This window comes from Pristiophorus japonicus, chromosome 9, assembly GCF_044704955.1.
Source record: "Pristiophorus japonicus isolate sPriJap1 chromosome 9, sPriJap1.hap1, whole genome shotgun sequence".
In the NCBI taxonomy this organism is placed as follows: Eukaryota; Metazoa; Chordata; class Chondrichthyes; family Pristiophoridae; genus Pristiophorus; species Pristiophorus japonicus.
In genome coordinates, this window is record NC_091985.1 from 132240676 (window position 1) to 132262384 (window position 21709).

The 21709-nt window shown below is 45.7% G+C and overlaps 1 protein-coding gene across 1 annotated transcript in view; it reads right to left on the reverse strand.

Moving 5' to 3' along the window:
- plcb4a (phospholipase C, beta 4a) overlaps positions 1 to 21709 on the reverse strand; it is a 600847-nt gene that overhangs the window by 36080 nt on the left and 543058 nt on the right. Inside the window, exons 35-38 of the mRNA XM_070889861.1 lie at positions 21494 to 21595; positions 20768 to 20825; positions 16117 to 16203; positions 9107 to 9143 (exon numbers count right to left, since the gene is read on the reverse strand). Of these exons, the coding sequence (XP_070745962.1) occupies positions 9107 to 9143; positions 16117 to 16203; positions 20768 to 20825; positions 21494 to 21595 (284 nt within the window). The remainder of the gene's footprint in view (positions 1 to 9106; positions 9144 to 16116; positions 16204 to 20767; positions 20826 to 21493; positions 21596 to 21709) is intronic.

The following is a 21709-nucleotide window of genomic DNA, read 5'->3' on the forward strand; positions in this document are numbered from 1 at the left end:
TATGGTGTTCCCACAGTGCTGTTAGGGTGGGAGATCCAGGATTCTGGCATAGCGACGATGAAAGAACAGCGACATATTTCCAAGTCAAGATGGTGTGTGACTTGGAGGTGGTGGTGTACCCATGCACCTGCTGCCCTTGTCCTTCTAAGTGGTAGAGGTCATGGGTTTAGGAGGTGCTGTCGCAGAAGCCTTGGCAAGTTGCTGCAGTGCATCTTGTAGATGGTACACACTGCAGCCACAGTGCGCCGGTGGTGGAGGGAGTGACTGTTTAAGGTGGTGGATTGGGTGCCAATCAAGCGGGCAAAGACTGGGGTAGAAACTCGTCTGGGCACATTTTCTGTCCGGACTTGGCGATGTGCGGCCCAACACAGGGGCCTGAGGCCAGCCCGGAGAGCGATCAGATCGAGAGAAGGGCTTTAGTGCTATCATTGCCCTCAGAGGTCTGCCACCCTACAGATCAGTGGATGTGCTGAGGGATTCCCAGAAGCAAACACATGGTTGGAGAATACATAGAAGAAACTGCTGTCTCTAAGGATGATGCCACATCTGGCCTCTCCAGCCCATCCTTCAAATAACAGAAGATGTAGCAGAAAGCAGATTGGTGCAGAGGATTTTGCTGATAGAGAAGGGTTGGGGCGGGACTTTTGCACAAGCCCTGGTGCTGACCCATTCTCCTGGATTGGAGCCGATTATCTGTACAGGGTGGGTTCCCAACAGGATCTCCGCCACCAACAGGGAGGCCGCTGATGCATGAAAACAAAATTTGGCAGTGCTGCAGTGGAATACCCGTTGCAGGACAAGAAGATGAGAAAGCACCATTAAAAGGGTCAGAAGAACCCCAAAAATGTATTTTTAAAATGTCAAAAAAGTTACACCATGATGAGGTAACAGGGCCTTAAGGAAGGGAGAGGCGGCTACTATTAAACCTTCTCAGTCCAACGATCTGTAGATTGGGCTTACCCACCACTCTTCTTCTGGTGGTCCTTGGAGTCAGCAACGACAGCGGTCGGAAGGAACCCGAGTCTTGCCTCTTTACTGTCCTTACCACGTGGTAGGGTGAGGTGGTCTGGGCTTGGGTGGACTACTTCTGCTATTGCAGGAGAGAAAAGGGAATCCAGGTGGGTGGAGGTAAGGACAGGGATGAGGCAGTATGCCACCCTGCCTGATTTCCCGTCATTTTCATCCACTATGCCCCTGTATTCTGGGACATATAGTAGAGTAAAATTCAGATGTCACTAAGAGGAAACAACAGGACAGAAGCAGTAGACATTTACAAAAATCACTGACAGGGCAATAAATTTGGTTGCACTTATATTAAACTGTGTCAAGAATTTTCTTGGGATGGTTTAGAATAGCCTGTGGCAGAAATTGCGTACCGCCCGGTGACCTATATTCGGGTTACCGCCCCCGAGAGCAAAATATCGCGCTCCATTTGCTCAGTGGGGCGCGAGAAGAGCGGAAAGACTCCGTGAAGGGCGCAGCGCTATGCGGTGTGACGCGCAGCAGTGCAACGTAGACAGGACCCTCCCCTTCATTAAAGGGGAGGGCTAAGCTGCCAACACTGCAGGCGGGAAACGGGGCCATCCCTGGACCACTAGGGAACTGGGTGCCATTGCAGTAGCCTGACACACAAGCGCAGTGCTGTGCTGCAAATCGCGGCACGGACCCCATGATTGAGGATGAAGAAGGCCTGTAAGTCGGCCATTTTTTTTTACATTCCCCACCTCCCCTTTAATTGTCGGCGAGTGGCCTTCAGCCCGGTACCCACCCCCTGCAGTTGTCACGGGCATTGCCTATGGCAGCTTCAGGGAGCACTACCCAATTTTCGCTCCGGGGCGAAAACGAGTCGCTGTACACGGTGATGACATCCTGTTATGGCTGCCTATAAACTCCCACGGAATTTCGCGGGAGTCAGTCATGGTGCAGCGCCCAGGTGAAAAGTCGTTTGTGGCCTGTTAGTGTCCCCTGGGGGTGCAAATGCCCCAAATGTCTTTGCCCCTATTTCTGAGCTGTAACATTCAATGATTCTATGAATAAGGTAATAGCAGATGAAAGAATGGGGCCCATGCTAATTAAGTTACCAAGAAGGCAAATTTTGGTGAGGGTGCATTTGCTGACTGCATTGTACACATGTGACGAGGATCAGAACATAAGAACATAAGAATTAGGAGCATGAGTTGGCCATAAGGCCCTTTGAGCCTACCTTCCCTTTCATTAAGATCATGGCTGATCTTCGACCTCAACTCCACTTTCCCGCACAATCCCCATATCACTTGATTCCGCTAGAGTCCAAAATAGCTATCCTTGCCTTGGGCGGAAGGGATACTTTGGTGAAGGTTTCATTAACGAGAGGCTGTTGTGCAGCTCTTGCTGCTTGCAAAGTTGGTTCAGCAGAGAATGTCTTCTGTATCCTCATCTTTATCTGCCTTGGCTCCAACTACACTTGTTCCAGCCTGATGACTCTTTAGTTGGCAAAGTTGTTGAACCCGAGTGTGCCTTAATTTCAAAATGCCTCTGATCTGTCTAGCATCTAAAATGCTGCTTCCAGATATCTGCACTGCAGTTGATAATAAAATGCTGGTTGTAACGACTATGTTTTATCTGTGCTCTGCTTCTTTCATGGCTGTCTCAGAGATGTCAGGAGTCAGGGCTGAGGAAGGTAACCCAAGTCTCTTAGGAGCCATCCTTGCAGTCTTCTTTCTCTTTCAAATAATCCTGACATGGTGGATTGCCTTAAAACCAGTGCACAATGACTCTTGCAAAGGAAGCAGGTATTCAATTAATATTGATGTTACCTTCTGCGACAGCGTAGAATGAGTTAGATTATTAAAAGTTCAGAGTCACTGACATACCTAATTCCTTTCATTCTCTTCATCATATAACAAATAACACAAAAATAGAGAATTTCCACTAGATTGCCCATGTTCAAAATTATAGCTGCAGCAACTAAGAATCTGGTAGGTAAACTCTTGGGCATAAACCTTACAAAACGGATAAAATGAAGAGTAAAAGCATCATCATCATCATCATCATAGGCAGTCCCTCGAAGTGAGGATGACTTGCTTCCACGCCAAAAAGGGATGATTTCACAGGTGTTTCAATGAAAGACCTAATATTCCAGATCCCGAACTACATAGTGAAGGGTGGAAGATGCCTGTGCTTGGATTTTTTTAACGTGTGGTGACCGTTGCACACCAGCCACCACACGGGCTTGACAGAGCTAGGTCTTGGTCCAGAGGCAAGGATTAAGCAAGACGAACTGGAGACCAGCTCTGTTGCACAGACCGAGCGCACACATATATCGCAGTGGGCGCTGGCCAGTGCTGCCCCTGGGTCCTCGCCTCTTCTGGGCCCCAGATTCATGCCTCTCCTGAGCCCCAGTCACTTCCCTCTATGGACTCTTGCCACACCCTCGCCCCTCCTGCTGTGCCTGCCCGCACTGCAATCAGCGACCTGGCTTCGTAGCCGTCGCCCTCCTGCAGCAGCACGCGCTGCTCCCTGCAGTGGTATACCGCCGCGCGCTGCTCCCTCCAATGGCCCCGGCCTGCTGATGTCTTGCAGGCCGGGACCGCGCCGATTTCCGGCCAGGCTGCTGCACGCTGCTGACAAATTGTCCTTTCAGGTATTTATTCTCAAAGCACAGCAGGTCCTCTTTAAATCCTGCCTTGCTTTGTGCCCAGAACATGCCTGTCTATTTTATAATGATGAACTCAGCTCATTCATGGTGAGAATCAAGCAAAATTACACCACACTAATATGCATGCCATTAAAATACATTTCAATATTGAAATGAAGTTCCTGCCTATTTACAGTGAATACTCCTTAGGCCTACTTTAAGGTTCATCTGGAAGAGCGCGTAGAGTACTGAATAGGTGGCGGTCTGTTAACAATGAGTTCTGCCAAATTTGCCAACCCCCTTAGTGCCCGTTCTGCTCTGGCACTACACAGAGTAGGCTTGATCATAGAATCATTGAAATTTACAGCACGGAAGGAAGCTATTTTGGCCCATTATGTCGGTGCTGCCTGACCAAGAGCTATCCACCCTGTAGCCCTGTAGGTTACGATATTTTAAGTGTGCATCCAAGTATTTTTTAATGTGGTGAGGGTTTCTGCCTCTACCACCCTTTCAGGCTGTGAATTCCAAACCCCCACTACCCTCTGGGTGAAGAAGTTTCTCCTCTTATCTCCTTTAGACCTTCCCGCAATTACTTTCAATCTATGTCCCCTGGTTGTTGACCCCTCTGCCAAGGGAAACAGGTACTTCTTATCTACTCTATCCAGGCCCCTCATAATTTTATACACCTCAATCAAGTCTCCCCTCAGCCTCCTCTGTTCCAAAAAAAACAAATCCAGCATCTCCAACCTTTCCCCATAGCTAAAATTCTCCAGTCCAGGCAACATTCTTGTAAATCTCCTCTGCACCCTTTCCAGTGCAATCACATCTTTCCTGTAATGTGGTGACCAGAACTGCACAGGAGCGGCAGTGTCAGAGGCGGAGGCAGAGGCGAGGAGCGGTGGGGTCGTGGCCCAGGAGCAGCGGTGTCGGAGTCGAGGAGCGGCAGTGTAGGAGTCGAGGAGCGGCGGGGTCATGGCCCAGGAGCGGCGCGTCGGAGTTGAGGAGCAAAGGGGTCGTGGCCCAGAAGCAGCACAGCTTATAACAACAGCGGGGTCAGGACCCAGGGATGGCGCAGCAGAGAGCTTGGTCTTCGGTCGTCTTGGTTAACCCTTGCCACTGGACCAAGGCCTTGCTTTGTCAAGCCCGTGTGGTGGCTGGTATGCAACAGCCACTCCATGTTAAAAGAATTCACACACAGGCATCTTCCACCCTTCAAGATGTAGTTCGGGACCTGGAATATCAGGTCCCTCATTGAAACACCTGTAAACTCATCTTTTTTTGGGTGTGGCAGCGGGTCATCCTCGACACAAGGGACTGCCTAATACTATTATTCGCAGTCCTCCAGCTGCGGCCGAACCAGTGTTTTATACAATTCAAGCATAACCTCCTTGCCCTTGTATTCCATGCCTCAACTAATAAAGGCAAGTATTCCATATGCCTTCTTAACCACCTTATCTACCTGGCCTGCTACCTTTAGGGATCTGTACTCCAAGGTCCCTTTGTTCCTCTACACTTTTCAGTGTCGTACCATTTAATGTGTATTCCCTTGCCTTGTTAGACCTCCCCAAATGCATTACCTCACACTTCTCCGGAATGATGAGTAAATGTCTTCTACTTGCTCCAGACTTTCTTATGTTATTGTCAGTTAATGAACTGTTTATCTTCCAGGTCAACCTGTTTACTCAATAAACAGCTTAAACCATCTGAGTAGTGTGAATATCTTGACAGAAGGTAAATTTGTATCCGCAAAATAGGTGAAGCAAAAACTTTTATCTGGTATCATATCCCATCTGTGGTGCGTAGATGCTGAAAATATCTACTTCTGTCAAAAATATGTTTTCCAGTGCCATACTCTGATTTGAGCAGAGGGAAGTTTCTTTGGAAGTGTACAGGCTAGGTGTCTCAGATGAATTCTCTGAACAATACATCTTTTGTGTCCAGTCACACTGTCTTGCATATGATAGATGACCTCCTACTATTGTTGCTGGTGATGGGAGAGGAGGAGTGCAGCAAAAGGAACCCTAGACTTTGGGGCTCAAAGAGTTAGGAGGCTCCCTAGAAGTCATGTTGAGGATAGTCTTGAGATCTGCACATACTTATTGAAAGGGACTATAATATAATGAAGTGCTACATAATCTTAAATGTTTTTTTTTCCCCCAAAGGTAGCTGCAGGTACGAAGGTAAGGCTTACAAATAGGATTCTGTTAAAACTTCTTGGCAAATAATCTTTTTTTAAAAGTTATTCACGACACATTTATTTATTTTTTTCTCCATCATCATAAAAAAGTGAGGACAAACCAAAGTATTAAAGAATATTAGAACATTGAGGGGCCTATTTCTTAACAGTAAAGAATATATGCATGTAATATTTTCATACAACAACATTCGTAACTGCTAACCAATTACAGAATTATTTTGCACAATTGAATAGTTACAAGAGCAAATCTATGGGGAATTAACATTGTATAAAAGTTCATTTCATACTCCTGTACATTGAAGCACTTTAACAGTGCCTCAGGAACTGTGCTGTGTAATGAGGCAGGGAAGTAACCTTCAAGTTTAGTTAGTTTCCCTCAATATTGTCCCTCATCTCTTTAAAAATGCTGACTTATGCTGGGTTATAGTTCGATGGATGTTGGTAGTCCTCTGATAATTTTCCCTATTGGTTGTTCTTCACAAATGAGCCTGTACAGTGAGTGCCAGCAGACTACTCAGTTATAGGCTTCAGAGTTGAGCCTGATCCTATCCCGAACTAATGTCTGTATCAATTCCCTTTCCAGCAGAAGTCACTGCAAAGCAAGCAGGAGTGAGGCCCCTAGGTGATTTTTCTACTACCTATCCCACATGCATTAAGGCCAATTGTACTAGTTCTATTGTTGTCCTGGCTCAGATTAAATAACTCAACACAGACCAACGTGAGAACGGCCTCTTGATGCAAATATCAGAGGTACGTGTAGAATCTTATCCCAACATGAGTCATCATTTTCAGGAGAGGAGGGAAGGAAATTGGGGATGTCGAGGTTGGGGGGGGGGGAATTGTTTGGAATGAATGCAACCCATCAGTAGGCTTCTTGGGGGTGATGTTGTACATAGGCCAAAATGGGTGTAAAGTTGGCAGTGTGCCCACTACATCTGCCTGAACCCTTCAACGGGAGGCCCCAACTATTTTCAGGGCCAGGTCTCATTAGAATATGGCCAGGTGAGCTGCCCAGAGTTCATCGTGCACTTGCGGGAAGCTTGCCAAATCAGGCGGACAAAATTCCGGCAGCTCCATGAGAGAGCCGAGTTGGAAGTCAGCACCAAAGTGGAGTGCAGGGAGTGTAGGTTCACCGGATAGGGACTACCCGCTGGCTGGCAGTGGGCCACAGTATCTGTGTGAGGCCAGGAAGAGCATTCCTGTTGGCTAGGCTCACCATCTTGCCCACTTGTACTGGGAAATTGCAAACAGGGTCCTGCGACTTCCATTGGATACCAGTTTACATATGCAAAGTAGCCTCCTGCCTCTTTCGGGCAGGAGTGCTGTATGGTCATTTACTGGCCCACCTGAAAATTGCACCAGGCAGGATTCGGGTTCCCAAGGGATGGCGACTGTTTCCCTGCCATCCCTGCTGGATAGCTCGTAAATGGGATGGGTGGCAGTTGAAAGTCGAGCTTCTTATCTCCTGGGAGCACAAGTTGGATGATGTTTGCATATCCTATCACTAACAAATAGATATATTCCATTCATATTGCCCAAAATGAATGAAAGTAAAGAATGAAAACAGTGATGTTCTCCTAGTATAATATATCCACGGTCCTGGAATTCGGGGCCACCTAAAGGCCAATGTCTGCGGCAAGTCCAACCAAATTCTGTGGCATGTGAATATCGACACTGTGCCTGATCTGTCCAGGGTTTAGGGATATATCAATTTAATAAATATTTTTAAAATAAAGTATAAAACAGTGTAAAAATGTTGGCTTTTGTTTAGAAAAAATTTGGATTAAAATAGCTCTCATTTTGAACAAGTCCCACATGCACTGCTTAGTTGATATAACAGCAATTATTAATGAGTTGTCTCCCCTGAACGTTCACCTTGCCAAGTGAGACAGCTAAGTGACTAGTGGGAGCTCAGTGTTAAGTGGTAGTATTAGTATTAGTATTAGGCGGTCCCTCGACATTCTAGGTCCAAAACTACATATTGAAGGGTGATAGATGCCTGTGCATGGATTCTTTTAATGTGTGGTGGTTGTTGCACACCAGCCACCACATGGGCTTGACAGTGCTAGATCTTGGTCCAGTGGCGAGGGTTAACCAAGATGACTGGAGACCAAGCTCTGCTACACATGCTCCTACTATCCACAGATCGCAGTGTGGGTTGACCCGTGCTGCCCCTGGGCCCTCGCTTCTTCTGGGTCCTGAACCGTCGCCTCTCCTGAGCCCCGATCACGAAATTCTTGGGCCCCGATGTCTCACCACTCCTCCGCCCCGATCAGAAATGGAGCAGTCAGAAACGGAACATCAATTAGTCTCCTCTTATCTTGTAGAGTGGTCGTAAACAATATCTTGTATGCCAAAATCAAGTGTTCTCAATCAGCTGACAGCAAATCTTCTATTCCAATTGATCTGTAGTATGTTAATCACTGCATATTTCATACCTGCATACTTACTTGCTAAACTGAACTTCGAATTTCTATGTGATGTAACAAATTGTAAACCTGCTTATAAAGAGCATGTTTACAATTTCACTGTATATATTGCACAGAGGAAATCATCCCTGATAGTTATCTATGTTGTATCTACTGTGGCTTCATACTTGACATGTTGACAAAGTCTTGCTTGCATGAATTTCAATTTTTTTTAAATGTGATTTTCAAATCTGCTTGAAACAATGGGGGTAATTTGCAACTTTGCTACCTGGGTAATGACCTGACAGAGTGCATCATCACCCGCTCGTTGCAGAGCCCCTTGCCAATTTGATTTCCATTGAAAGGGCGGACGATTCACTCCACCAGGTTACCACCCAGGCAGCGAAGATGATAATGACCCAAAGTCATAAAATCACAAAGCACAAAAGGAGGCCATTTGGGCCATCCGAACTCCTCAAAAGAACTACCCAATGTGCCTTTGATAATGAGATGATTACTTTGGATAGTAGTTATACATTTTATTGCAATAATGCAGCTCAATATCTATTTCTACCACCCATATTTGCAGACTAACCCTTCTAACGTGAGACAGTCATATGACCATAACCAGCAGAACTGTGAATCCTGCCTCTGGGTATCTTTTGGACTCTGCTCAGAAAGCCTGGAGTTACTGGTAACATCCCGAGTCTGGGCTGGCAGAGCTCTGTGGCAGATGATGTTTTGTGCACTAAAGTTTCAATTTTCACATCAATGAATGTAAAAACGAATTTTAATCACTGTATGTTCATTTGTATTTGGATATGAAGTACTGTCAAAATGAAACAACAGATTTGATTGTTGTTTGGTAATTAAGAACAGTCCTACCTTGAATGCCAGACCCTGCATGACATGATTTCAGCAGCTGTTTGTACAAAAATAATAGTCAGTGATTACAAACCAAAAATGTAAATAAAATGAAATGCCAGTGTTCATTAAAAGTTTTTAAAATGCCTTTTACATTTGAATTCTAATGGAAAAAACAACAAATTCAACATGATCTTTTGGATTATAAAGTTTCTTACTAAACATTCACTAGTGTAGTAACAGAAAACATATAAAAACGTCTGTTGATTTGTTTACATTTTTTAGAAGACACTGAATAGTAGGTTGTAAGACAATGAATGGATGAATGCAGTCAGTAAATTATAGAGATGGAGGAAAAGCAGGGATGCTAAAAATATCTGGATGCTGCCAAGATCAGTTGCCGCTCACAGATGAATTGTGCTGATGATTATTAAGCAACATACCTCTACTTAACAATTAGACTGCGATTGGAAGACAAGAGATAGAGCCCACCACCAAGCTGACTGTAGAAATAAAAGATTGCGCCTTCAAAACATCTTCAGTCGAAAATGCTCTTGAGGTTTTGATGAAGGTACTCAAATAGATTTGGGAAGTTTTGTATCACACAATAAGCAGTATTGAAGGAGAATGTTGGCTTGTAGATGTTATAATAGTGCAAGAAAAGATGAGAGACATCCCAACAGTCTATTAAAATAAATGCACTACTATAAAATATGGAACTGTATAATATGGAATGTTCCTTAATCTCCAACTTTGTTCTAGTACCCCCTCCCATAAGAATCAGTGGCCTCTTCAAAGAGATTTATGCATAATTGCAACCAGTTCTGCTTTGAAATCAGACAACAGAAGGCATGTATGTGATGAGGTCAGTCTGTGGTTGGTTAAGTCTAGGCTTTAGGAATCTAAGGGGCTCGGCATCATAAATATTTGGTGATGAATGTAGAATTGTTATCGTTGGGCTGCCCATGAAACCAGTTTTTGTTGTTGTTGATTCTCAAAAAGTAATCAGCTTGTATGATAATAGAAATTAGGGGCTCAATTTTCCCCAATGCAGTTTTTTGGCGTATTTGAAGAGTTAAGCCCGTTTTTTTGGGGCCCCGACTACGACAAAAAGAAAAGTTGAAAGTTTCTCCATTTTAACTTGTGAATGTGGCCCAGCGCACATTGTCCTTAAGCTCTGTGGGTGGAGCCTAAGATGTGCACCAAAAAGATCAGGTTGCCAGGGTAATGAGGGACACACTGTGGGCTGAGGTTGGAAAGCTAAACTTACAAGCCATTCTGGCCAGCTCACAGCAACCTGCATAAGCACCTTGCAGCTATTTAAGGCAGCAGCTTATCAACATGAAAATATTAAAGAATCCTTGTACCAAAAGTCTATCCTGTAAACTGTATGAATTGGAAAGGGCCCCCTCCCACCCTTGCCAGTGCCCAGTGCCGCTCCTGGCCCAGCTGAAAGGCCCCCCTCCCCTTCCCTTGCCGGTGCCCAGTGCCGCTCCTAACCCAGGCCAAAAGGCCTCCTCTCCCGCAGAGCTGGTGTTGCTCCTAGCCCGGGCCAAAAGGCCTCCCTTCACCCCCGGAGCCGCTCCTAGCCGAGGCTGCCCCCTCCCCCGGAGCCGGTGCCATTCCTAGCCCGAGCCGAAAGACCTCCCGCTCCTGGCCCAGGTTGAAAGGCCTCCCTCCCCCAGAGCCGGTGCCGCTCCTAGCCCTGGCCTAAAGGCCTCCCCTCCCCCGGAGCCAGTGCCACTCCTAGCCCTGACAATGCATCCCCACACCCTCTCTGCGGCTGCTGTCCGGGCCATGGAACTGGATCTTATGAGCTGATTCTCTTACCTGCGCTGATTTTGTTAACTGCCCAGAAGGTTTTTCAGAGCGGTCACATGCGCCGTCTTAACAAAAATCGTAGTTGGCCAAACTTGCTTAAATGGCCAGAATTGGCGCAGGAGGCAGATTACGCCCCCAGGGAGGTCAAAAAAATCGTAGCCTAAAAAAATCGTACATAAGTGAATTATGTTGGCGCAGAAACTTTGGGGAAATTTGGAGATTTTAATTTACTCAAAAAAAAACGGCGCAGATAATTGGGGAAAATTGAGCCCATTTAGTTGTGATTTCATCATCTGCTTCCATCGAACAACTTTCTACGAATCTCAATAGTATCTTACTCCATGGGAAACAGGTTTCAAAACAAAGACTGAAGATCCAAATGAATTACTGACTCAGAATTTCCTGGAAAGTTTTGGCGGTTTTGGTAGAATCATCGGCATGCATGAATTTCCTTGTTCATTTGAGCTGCTTGCGATACGTCTACCGAAACCTTCTGCTGCTCAGTTAGATGGCTCTCCTTCACCCTTACAATAAGACCAGTTTCTGCAAATTTCCTGGATTTACATAAATAACGAGCTGGAGTAGATTTACACCCAAAAATGTGGGCACAGCACAGCCCAAAGTCATCCGATGTTGGCGTTACTGAAATTTATGGAGTTTGATAGCCAATGTCTTCACGGTTTAAAAAATAAAAATTCTTAAGCGTCTTGCACCATGCTTAATCAAAGTGCTGTCAGTCTCTGTGCGCCCGAGAATTTTCGGACCCCTTCCCCCCTCAACATGATTAGAAGAGCTATGCAGCTGGAATGACCATCCTAATGGGCAGACTGCTATTCTGCATAATAATGGGAGAGGGAACAGAGCAATAGAGGAGAGTGAGGTGCCATGGCAGAAGGCAGCAGTCAGATAAATTTGCCTTATCGATGGTGTTGCACTTGCGCTTGCTTTACATCATTTTTACATTCCAGCATAGGCAAATGAGCTCCACAGGAAATTTGGGTGGAAGCTCTCAGTGTAAATTCTGTGTAAGTGCGATCCAGGAAATTCAGGTCCATTATGCTTGTTCTTAGTTCTCGGCATGTATACGTGTGCCATTTTCCTTTGATTCTAATTATAGGTTTTTGAAAAGGAAGAAAATATAATTTTTAATTCTGGTGACACAGACATGAACTGCAGTGTATGGGCAAAGTTTATTTCTTCCTTTTATCACCAATTTTCTCTCTTCTCTCATTCTGTGAAGGCTATGACTCCATGCTGGGGTGAGGTTCAATAAACACCAGTTAAGGCTTTATAGTAGTGTTGCCAGGCTAATCAACTGGGACCATTACAACAACAAAAACGTGCATTTATATAGCACCTTTAACAGAGTGAAACATCCCAAGGCGCTTCACAGGAATATTATGAAATTTAAAAAATTGACACCGAACCGCATAAATAGAAATTAGCGCAGGCGACCAAAAGGTTGGGCAAAGAGCGTCTTGAAGGAGGAAAGCGGTGGAGAGGTTTAGGCAAGGAGTTCCAGAGCTTGGGGCCCAGGCAACAGGAGGCACTGCCACCAATGGTTGAGTAGTTATAATCAGGGATGCTCAAGAGAGCAGAATTAGAGGTGCGCAGGCATCTTGAGGGGTTGTGGGGCTGGAGGAGATTACAGAGATAGGGAGGGGTGAGGCCAAGGAGGGATTTGAAAACAAGGATGAGAATTTTGAAATCGAGGTGTTGCTTTACTGGAAGCCAATGTAGGTCGGTGAGCACAGGTGTGATGGGTGAGCGGGACTTGGTGCGAGTTAGGACACGGGCAGCTGAGTTTTGGATCAACTCTAGTTTATGTAGGGTAGAATGTGGGGGGCCAGCCAGGAGTGTGTTGGAATAGTCAAGTCTAGAGGTAACAAAGGCATGGATGAGGGCTTCAGCAGCAGATGAGCTGAGGCAGGAGCGGAGTCAGGTGATGTTACAGAGGTGGAAATAGGCGGTCTTAGTTATGCTGCGGATATGTGGTCGGAAGCTCATTTCAGGATCAAATATGACACCAAGGTTGCGAACAGTCTGGTTCAGCCTCAGCCAGAAGTTGGGGAGAGGGATGGAGTCAATGGCTAGGGAACAGAGTTTGTGACAGTGACCGAAAACAATGGCTTCGGTCTTTCCCATATTCAATTGGAGAAAATTTCTGCTCATCCAGAGCTGGATGTCGGACAAGCAGGCTGACAATTTAGAGACTGTGGAGGGGTAGAGAGAAGCTGTGCCTGATCCTGTCCTGACCTGACATTGATGCATGCCCAGTACCAGAGGTTATGTTGTGTAGCAATCGGGGCCAGGAACCCTAGCTGATTCCGACCCACCCCCTTCCTAACGCAGGGATACTGAGGAAAACATCAGCAGATTACTGAGCTCAGCTGACTCAGTTTAGACTAGAGACTGAATCTGGGATATTCCTGCTCTGTACAACTCAACTAATGATTGCCTCAATGAGCTGATCCTGCGAACCAACCGTGAGACAGATTTTATGATTATGCCAATTTGAATTAATATGCATTTTACTGTAAGGCTTAATGTATAATATATCAAATACAAACATCTCGTGACAAAGGTAAACTATCCCTCCTTGTCCTTCTCGACCTCTCTGCAGCCTTTGACACTCCATCCTCCTCCAACACCTCTCCACCATCGTCCAGCTGGGTGGGACTGCACTCGCCTGGTTCCATTCTTATCTCACTAATTATAGCCAGAGAATCACCTGCAATGGCTTCTCTTCCCACTCCTGTATCGTTACCTCTGGTGTCCCCCAAGGATCTATCCTTGGCCCTCTCCTATTTCTCATCTGTATGCTGCTCCTTGGCGACAGCATCCAGCTCTACCTCACCACCACTTCTCTCGGCCCCTCTAAGGTCTCTAATTTGTTAGACTGCTTGTCTGACATCCAGTACTGGATGAGCAGAAATTTTCTCCAATTAAATATTGGGAAGACTGAAGCCAGTGTCTTTGGTCCCCACCACAAACTGTGTTCCCTGGCCACCGACACTATCCCTCTCCCTGGCATCTGTCTGAGGCTGAACCGCACTGTTCGCAACCTCGGTGTCATATTTGACCCTGAAATGAGCTTTCGGCCACATATCTGCAGCATAACTAAAACCGCCTATTTCCATCCCCGCAACATTGCCTGTCTCCACTCCTGTCTCAGCTCATCTGCTGTTAAAACCCTGATCCATGCCTTTGTTCCCTCTAGACTTGACTACTTCAACGCACTCCTGGCTGGCCTCCCACATTCTACCCTACGTAAACTTGAGGTCATCCAAAACTCAGCAGCCGGTGTCCTGACTCGCACCAAATCCCGCTCACCCATCACCCCTGTGCTCGCTGACCTACAATGGCTCCCGGTTAAGCAACACCTTGATTTTAAAATTCTCATCGTTGTTTATAAAACCCTCCATGACCTTGCCCCTCCTCATCTCTGTAATCTCATTCAGCCTCACAACCGCCTCCCCTCCCCCACCCCCCACCCCACCTCCGAGATATCTGCGCTCCTCAAATTCTGCCCTCTTGCGCATCCCTGATTATAACTGCTCAACCATTGGTGGCTGTGCCTTCAGCTGCCTTGGCCCTAAGCTCTGGAATTCCCTCCCTAAACCTCTCTGCCTCTCTACCTCTCTTTTCTCCTTTAAGACGCTTCTTAAAACCTATCTCTTTGACCAAGCTTCTGCTGCAATTTCTTCTTATGTGGCTCGGTGTCAAATTAATTTGTTTTGTCTTATAACACGTGCCTTGGGTCATTTTACTACTTTAAAGGCGTCATATAAATACAAGTTGTTTTTGAAAATATTGAGAGAAAGTTCAGCAATTGAAACTTTCTTCTGAAGAAGCTGGAAACTCCATGGGATAAATTTTTGTCTTCACCGACTCGGCTTTAATCTGGCACACCCATTGTAGAACCTGTCAAGAGTTTTATGTCTTTGAAATCAGGGGGTTCCACAACAGGTGGACAATCCTCCCTCAGCCAGATTACTGTACCGGAGGTGAAGAAAATGTACCTCCGTACTACTTTTTGGGACGAGTGACCTGACAGCACCATGGAAGGCACCCAAGCAAAAATCTACAAAGGTTCTCAGTTGCATTCAGCCAATAGAAAATGTATTCAATTTGTAGCTGTAATGATGAATGCCACTTAATAACTACCGGCGCAATGGGTGCCTTGTCATGTAAATTGAATTACCCAAAGATTCTTTTTAAAAAGAAATACTAACTTAAAAAACATTTTCTAAAAACACAGGCTATGATATTACACCATGGTATACTAGGATAAGAGAATGTCTAACCTGTTTGTCTGAAAATCTTAACGAATTTTGAAAATGGTTCATCTATTTATGTAAACATGAAGTTTTATAAAAATGCAATATTAAAATTCATTTTGAGACTAAGCTTTTAATGGCATTGTGCCAAATATCTAGTGTGAGAATGCCGGCAAATTTATTTTTTATTTTTTAGGAAAAATATGCAGTTTGCTACCAAGCACATAGTATACTATGCGCATAGAACTAATGACCAAGTGACATTATTTTCATCCTGTTTAATATGATCCTTTGTTATCGAAGCTTGATATGCAGCTTTCAAAAGTAGACAAACTGTTCAAATGCTAATTATAAAGATTACTGGAACTGTTAGGAAATATCATGATGGTTATCCTAGCAGCTCTGTACTTTTTTAAAAAGGCATAGCTATTTAGAACTTAATGTCATGTCAACCTGAAATGATAATTTGCACCGATTCTCTATACAATGCTAGGGGATAACATCACACTTAGGAATTCACGCTGTGCTTTTTTGGTGAATCCTTTTGTTTTAGGACATCAAAAAACAAAGGACTTAACTGGCCCAGCACCTGGGTTGTATAATTAACCAGTAATTAAATCACAATCCTGTTTTTTGTGTTTGTTCAGCTTTTGTGTTTTTGACAGATGAAAAAGGAACAAGACTCACAGAATAAATAATTCTTTGTGTAACAATTCCCTCATCCTGATGCTATGGATAATAATTTGGCATGTACAGTATTTCCATCATCATAGACAGTCTGAGCATCAGTAAATATGAAAACATACATTTCAGGTCATTAAATCCTTGATCGCATGAGCCCACAGAAAGGAAGCTTAGAGGGTTAGTTAAGAAAGTAAATAATCACTACACAATCTAATGTTATATACATTTAATGTTTAGAACCTCTACCTGATCGTTTTGTCTCTCCAAGCCTTCCAGTTGTTCAAGCTGAGCTTTTTTTAATTGGTCCATTTCCTTGGATTGCTTCATTGCAAGCTACAAAGATGAAAATGTTGCAGTTATATTGCACAGGAATGACTGGTGGCAGGAGATTTTATTTTGCTGACGTACATAAATGGATTACAGTTATCTGAAGTTTATTGCACAAACCTTCTGCATCAGAATGCCCAAATTGGTTTTGACATTTGGAATACCATGGCAGTATCTATTTTACATGAGTATAAAGTAGAGGAAGCTGCTTTGCATTCACAATGTCTGTTTCAGTAACATTAGTGAACAGAAAAAAAGTAAATCCCAGCATGTAAATCATGATAAGTATGTAAATATACCTGGCAATCATTTCAATCATACTCAAATAAATAGCAGTAAGATCAAACATGAATGATTTATAGCAAGATTAACCTATGTTCATTGGAATACTGTGAAGATCTCTTAAGCCTGAGCCTGCTGAATAACTAAAGATTCCACATGATTAAAACAACAAGCGCTGCAAGTTTCAAGTCAATTGGTGGAAATGTAAAGGCCAATTTTCTTCTTGGACCCCTTGCTGGAACATACGTGGCATTCCAGACATGTGCTGAAATAAAAGCCGAAAATGCTCCGAAAATGCCATCTTCTATACCAGGACCCCAAACAATCCTTCCGGCTCAGACAATTATACTTACTCCAACCTAGTATACGGTATTCACTGCTTATGCTGCAATCTCCTCTACATCGGGTTGACCAAACGAGGATTGGTTGATCACCTTGTGAAACACCTCTGTTCTGTCCACAAGTGCAACCCTGAGCCCCTGGTCGATGTCCCAAACTGTCCCACTCTCACTCTAATCTCTCTGCCTTTAGGCCCTACAATGTTCCAACAAAGCTCAACACAAGCTTGAAGAACACACCTCACCTTTCTACAACAACAATAATTTATATTTATACGGCGCCATTAATGCAGTAAAATGCCCCAGGGCGCTTCACAGGAGCATTATCAGACATCAATTAACACGGAGGCACATAAAGAGATATTAGCACAGGAAACCTGATCAAAGAGGTGGGTTTTAAGGAGCGTCTTAAAGGAGGAGAGAGACGGAGAGGTTTAGGGAGGGAATTCCAAAAGGCCAGAATTGGAGAAACGCAGAGATCGCAGAGGATTGCAGGGCTGGAGAAGGTTACAGAGTTAGGGAGTGGTGAGGCCATAGAGGGATTTGTACACAAGGATGAGAATTTTAAATCTGAGGTATTGCTGGACTGGTATTCAAAGTAGGTCAGCAGACACAAGGGTGATGGGTGAACAGGACTTGGTGCCAGTCAGGATACGAGCAGCAGAGCTTTGGATGAGCTGAAGTTTACGAAGGGTGGAAGATGCAAGGCTGGCCATGAGACCATTGGAATAGTCCAGTCTGGAAATAACAAAAGCATAGATGAGGGTTTCAGCAGCAGATGGGCACTTCACAGCCCACTGGCCTTAACACCGAATTTAACAACTTCAGACCTTAACCACAGCTTCCATTTTCTCTCAGGCAGCGGATACTGATCATGTGGCATGGGTGCACCAGAGCTTCCAGGAATGGGGAGTTTGTGGACTCGTGCTGGGGATGGAGATTTCTTATCAATACATGGCCAGCGGAGTGGTCTACAATCCTGCTGTCTGCCTTTTACATCTGACACCCTCCTGGGCCACTGGAGCCTTCTCTCATTATTGCACTTTTAAAATCTTGCACCATTATTGCTTCTGTCATTTAATTATCTACTGTCCTCCACCTAATCACAGACTATTGTTTTGTCGTGAGTGATTATCTGCACAAACACGGCCTTCTGTGCAGACGCACGGTATCCTGAAATCCCGCACGCGCATTATCCAACAATTGTCGACTGCAGTAGGCCATGCTTTCCTCGGCTCTGTGGGAGAAATAGATCCGTTGATGGCTAGAAGGAGAAGAGTGAGAGGAGGGGGAGAGAAAGAGAGAGAGGAGATTGAAGGGGGGGAAGGAGAGAGGATCATAGGGGGAGAGAGAGAGGGGAAGGGGGGAGAGAGAGGGGAAGGGGGGAGAGAGAGGGGAGGGGGGGGAGAGAGAGAGGGGAGGGGGGGGAGAGAGAGAGAGAGGGGAGGGGGGAGAGAGAGAGAGGGGAGGGGGAGAGAGAGAGATGGGGGAGAGAGAGATGCAGGAAGAGAGAGAGAGATGGGATTGGAGGAGGATAGAGTGGATTGGAGGAGGGAGAGAGGGGATCGGACGGGAAGAGGGGATCTGAAGGGAAAGAGAAAGTATCAGGGGTAGAGAGAGGATCGGAGGAGGGAGAGAGAGTGTGATCAGAGGGGGAGGGAAAGAGGAGGGGAGAGCAAGAAGAGGTCGGAGGTGGAGGGAGAGAGGAGGGGAAGAGCGAGGAGGTGTGTGAGAAAGGGGAAGAGAGAGGAGGGGAGAGAGAGAGAAGAGGGAGATAGGGAGAGGGAGAGAGAGGGGGTAGAGAGAGAGGGGATCGTATGGGAAGAGAGCGAGAAGATCTGATGGTGGGAGAGAGAGAGGGAATCGGTAGGGGAGACAGAATGATCGCAGGAGGGAGAGAGAGAACGGAGGGGGAGAGAGAGAACGAAGGGGAAGAGAGAGAACGGAGGGGGAGTGAGAGAACGGAGGGGGAGTGAGAGAACGGAGGGGGAGTGAGAGAACGGAGGGGGAGAGAGAGAAGGAAGGGGGAGAGAGAGAACGGAGGGGGAGAGAGAGGACGGAGGGGGAGAGAGAGGACGGAGGGGGAGAGAGGACGGAGGGGGAGAGAGAGGACGGAGGGGGAGAGAGAGGACGGAGGGGGAGAGAGGACGGAGGGGGAGAAAGAGGACGGAGGGGGAGAGAGAGGATGGAGGGGGAGAGGAAGAGAGAGGAGGGGAAAGGAGAGAGCGCTCATTGGAGGGGGGGGGGGAAAGAGGAGGGATGGGGAGGTCAGGGTCTCGGGGAGAGAAAAGGTCAGGAACTCGCGGGGGTAGAATGTGATTCAGATGGTAAGACACATCACGTTCTTTCACCCCCTTCCCACTTTACACCTGCACCACATTCTCCCTCTCCTCCCCCTGGACCTGGTAGATTTCTGGAAAAGCTCGGTGCGTGTGTGGCAAGTGACATCGTTGGACTGGAAGAAATCTGGAAGTCATGAAACTGTCATTATTCACTTCATACCCAATAAATCTGTTGACAATCTATGGCCCACACACAAATGCTCCATATCTATGGGAGGGGGAAGGTCAGCAACTCAGAGCAGGGAGGAACTTGGGCAGGGGGAGAAGGTCAGGAACTTGGGGGGGGGGGGGGTCGCGGGGAGGAGGTCAGGAATTTGGGCAGGGAGAGGTCAGGAAATTGAGTCGGGGGGGGGGTTGAAGATCTGGGTCAGAAATTTAGATCAGGAACTTGGGGGAGAGGAGATCAGAAATTTATGGGGAAAAGGGTCATGAACTTCGGGGGAGTAAATCAGGCACATAGGCAAGGGAGATGGGAGGTGGTCAGAACTTGAGGGGGGGTGGGGGTCAGGAATTTGTTGGGAAGGTAAATGGTCAGAAATTTAGAGGGGTGGGTTGGGAGGAAGGTTAGGAACTGTTGCGGGGATAGGAGCTTGCTTGGGGGGTGGGAGAAAGTCTTAACCCGCGAGGGTGAGCCCTGTCTGTTCCATGTGAGCTCTGTTTTGTGGGAGACTGGCAGTAAGAATGGCTCGAATTACACTTTGCAAAGTAATTAATTACTTAGGCAGGCAGGATCTAATTACACATTCTAGAGAAACTGCTGGGCGCTTCTTGTCCTCCAAGGGGAACACTCAGAAATCTGGTTGAAAATAAAAGCGACCTTCTATTATTTTCTTTTTGGCTCTGTTTCTCTGTATAAGTGGCTCATCTGAAACATCGTCCAGTTCTGATGAAAGGTCGTTGACCCGAAATGTTAACCCTCCCTTCCTCTCTCCACAGATGCTGCCTGACCTGATGAGCATTTCCAGCATTTTCTGTTCTTATTTCAGATTTTCAGCACCTGCAGTATTTAATTCCACCCCCCATCCATCCCCACCCCCCACCCCCCTCCCCTCCCCGCAAAGAAGGAAGAGGTCTGCTGAGATTTCCTGTTTGGGCAATGTGCACGGTCGGGGGGCACATCCCGGCACAGTCCCACGCCTGGCGGGGTGTGTGCTGCGACTGCGGGGTGGAAAGAGGCTCGTAGCTGTGATGCCTTCAGCTGTGCTCCTGGCCATGGGCATCGGAACTTTCTGGCTGTTGCTGCAGAGCATCTGCCAGAAGTCCTCGAGGCCGAAGACCTTGCTCGGAGAAGGAAAGCATCCTACCTTCTGGCTCCATGCACTGAGGGTGTCCCCAGGTCCCCTGAAGACCTTCTGGAAAATGAGAGGAAAGTGAGATGAGCAGTCCAGGCAAGTCCCCTCCTAATATACTAATCTGAGGCATGCAGGCCCAGTCCAACCCATTTTGTGAACTTGTGGAAATCTTGGGACAATGTAGTGGATGCAGAGACCTAATGGAATGGATCTCTGCCCCCAGTTAGTCTTTGCTGTGCCTGAGAAGTGAGCTTACCCCAGGCGTAACTATTTAATCAATGACATGAAATAGATGCAATTATACATGGCGACATACCCGTTTCCTTTCCTCCAGGAATTTTTTAGTGTTGCTGCTGTTCAGTTCCCTGACTCGCCTAAAAAAAGAAAGCATTGAAAATCTTTGGATGGGGTTTTGCTACAATTGTGAACAGCAACTACCCTTTCCGAAACATGCCATACTACTGCATTCAACCTTTGTCTGCCATTATCAATCGTGATTCCTCGACTACAATGTACTGAAATAAAATTTTGTTCATAATTAGTTTCCAATACCCACCCATCATACCAATATCACAGAGTGTAGAATGCAATAAGAAAGATGTCGGTTCGAAAACAATCCAAAGAATTAAATTAACAAAGGCAAAAACATTTTTTTAAATGCGAACATTTCATAAAATCTTGTGGAAAAAAAATGGAATACGATAAGATTTTTCAGATGTAAAGACTTTACTAAAAGACAGTGCATTGTGAAACATCATAGTTTAGAAACCTCAATCTATCACGGCATTGAAAATAAAATTTAAGAATACATACCAATGTCCAGTACTTTGTAATTATTATACTCTTATAAATTTACAAGGCAGTATTTTAACACAGTATGTAAGCTCTGTTTATTCATCAAGAAAGGGTTACAATGTAAAGACAGGCTAAGCAGCATCAAAGCATGCTGTTCTTTCGAAAAGTCGTCTTACAACTACCTCCCCATCTAAAAATAAGATCAATATATTTTTCTGATTTTGTTTACTGCAGAAAGTCAACTTGCCTTTCCCTTTCAGCTTTGTTTTTGATGCTTTTATCCTGGCTTATGGCTTTACTGTTCTCCATTGAACTCTTAGCCTGGTTGGCACGCATTTCTTTGCTGTGTCTATGACGTAAACACAGAAGGCAAAATCAATGACATTCGTTGCCCACGATGCAGTCTCCTCTACATTGGGGAGACCCCCAAACGCAGACTGAGTGATGAGCTTTGCTGAACACC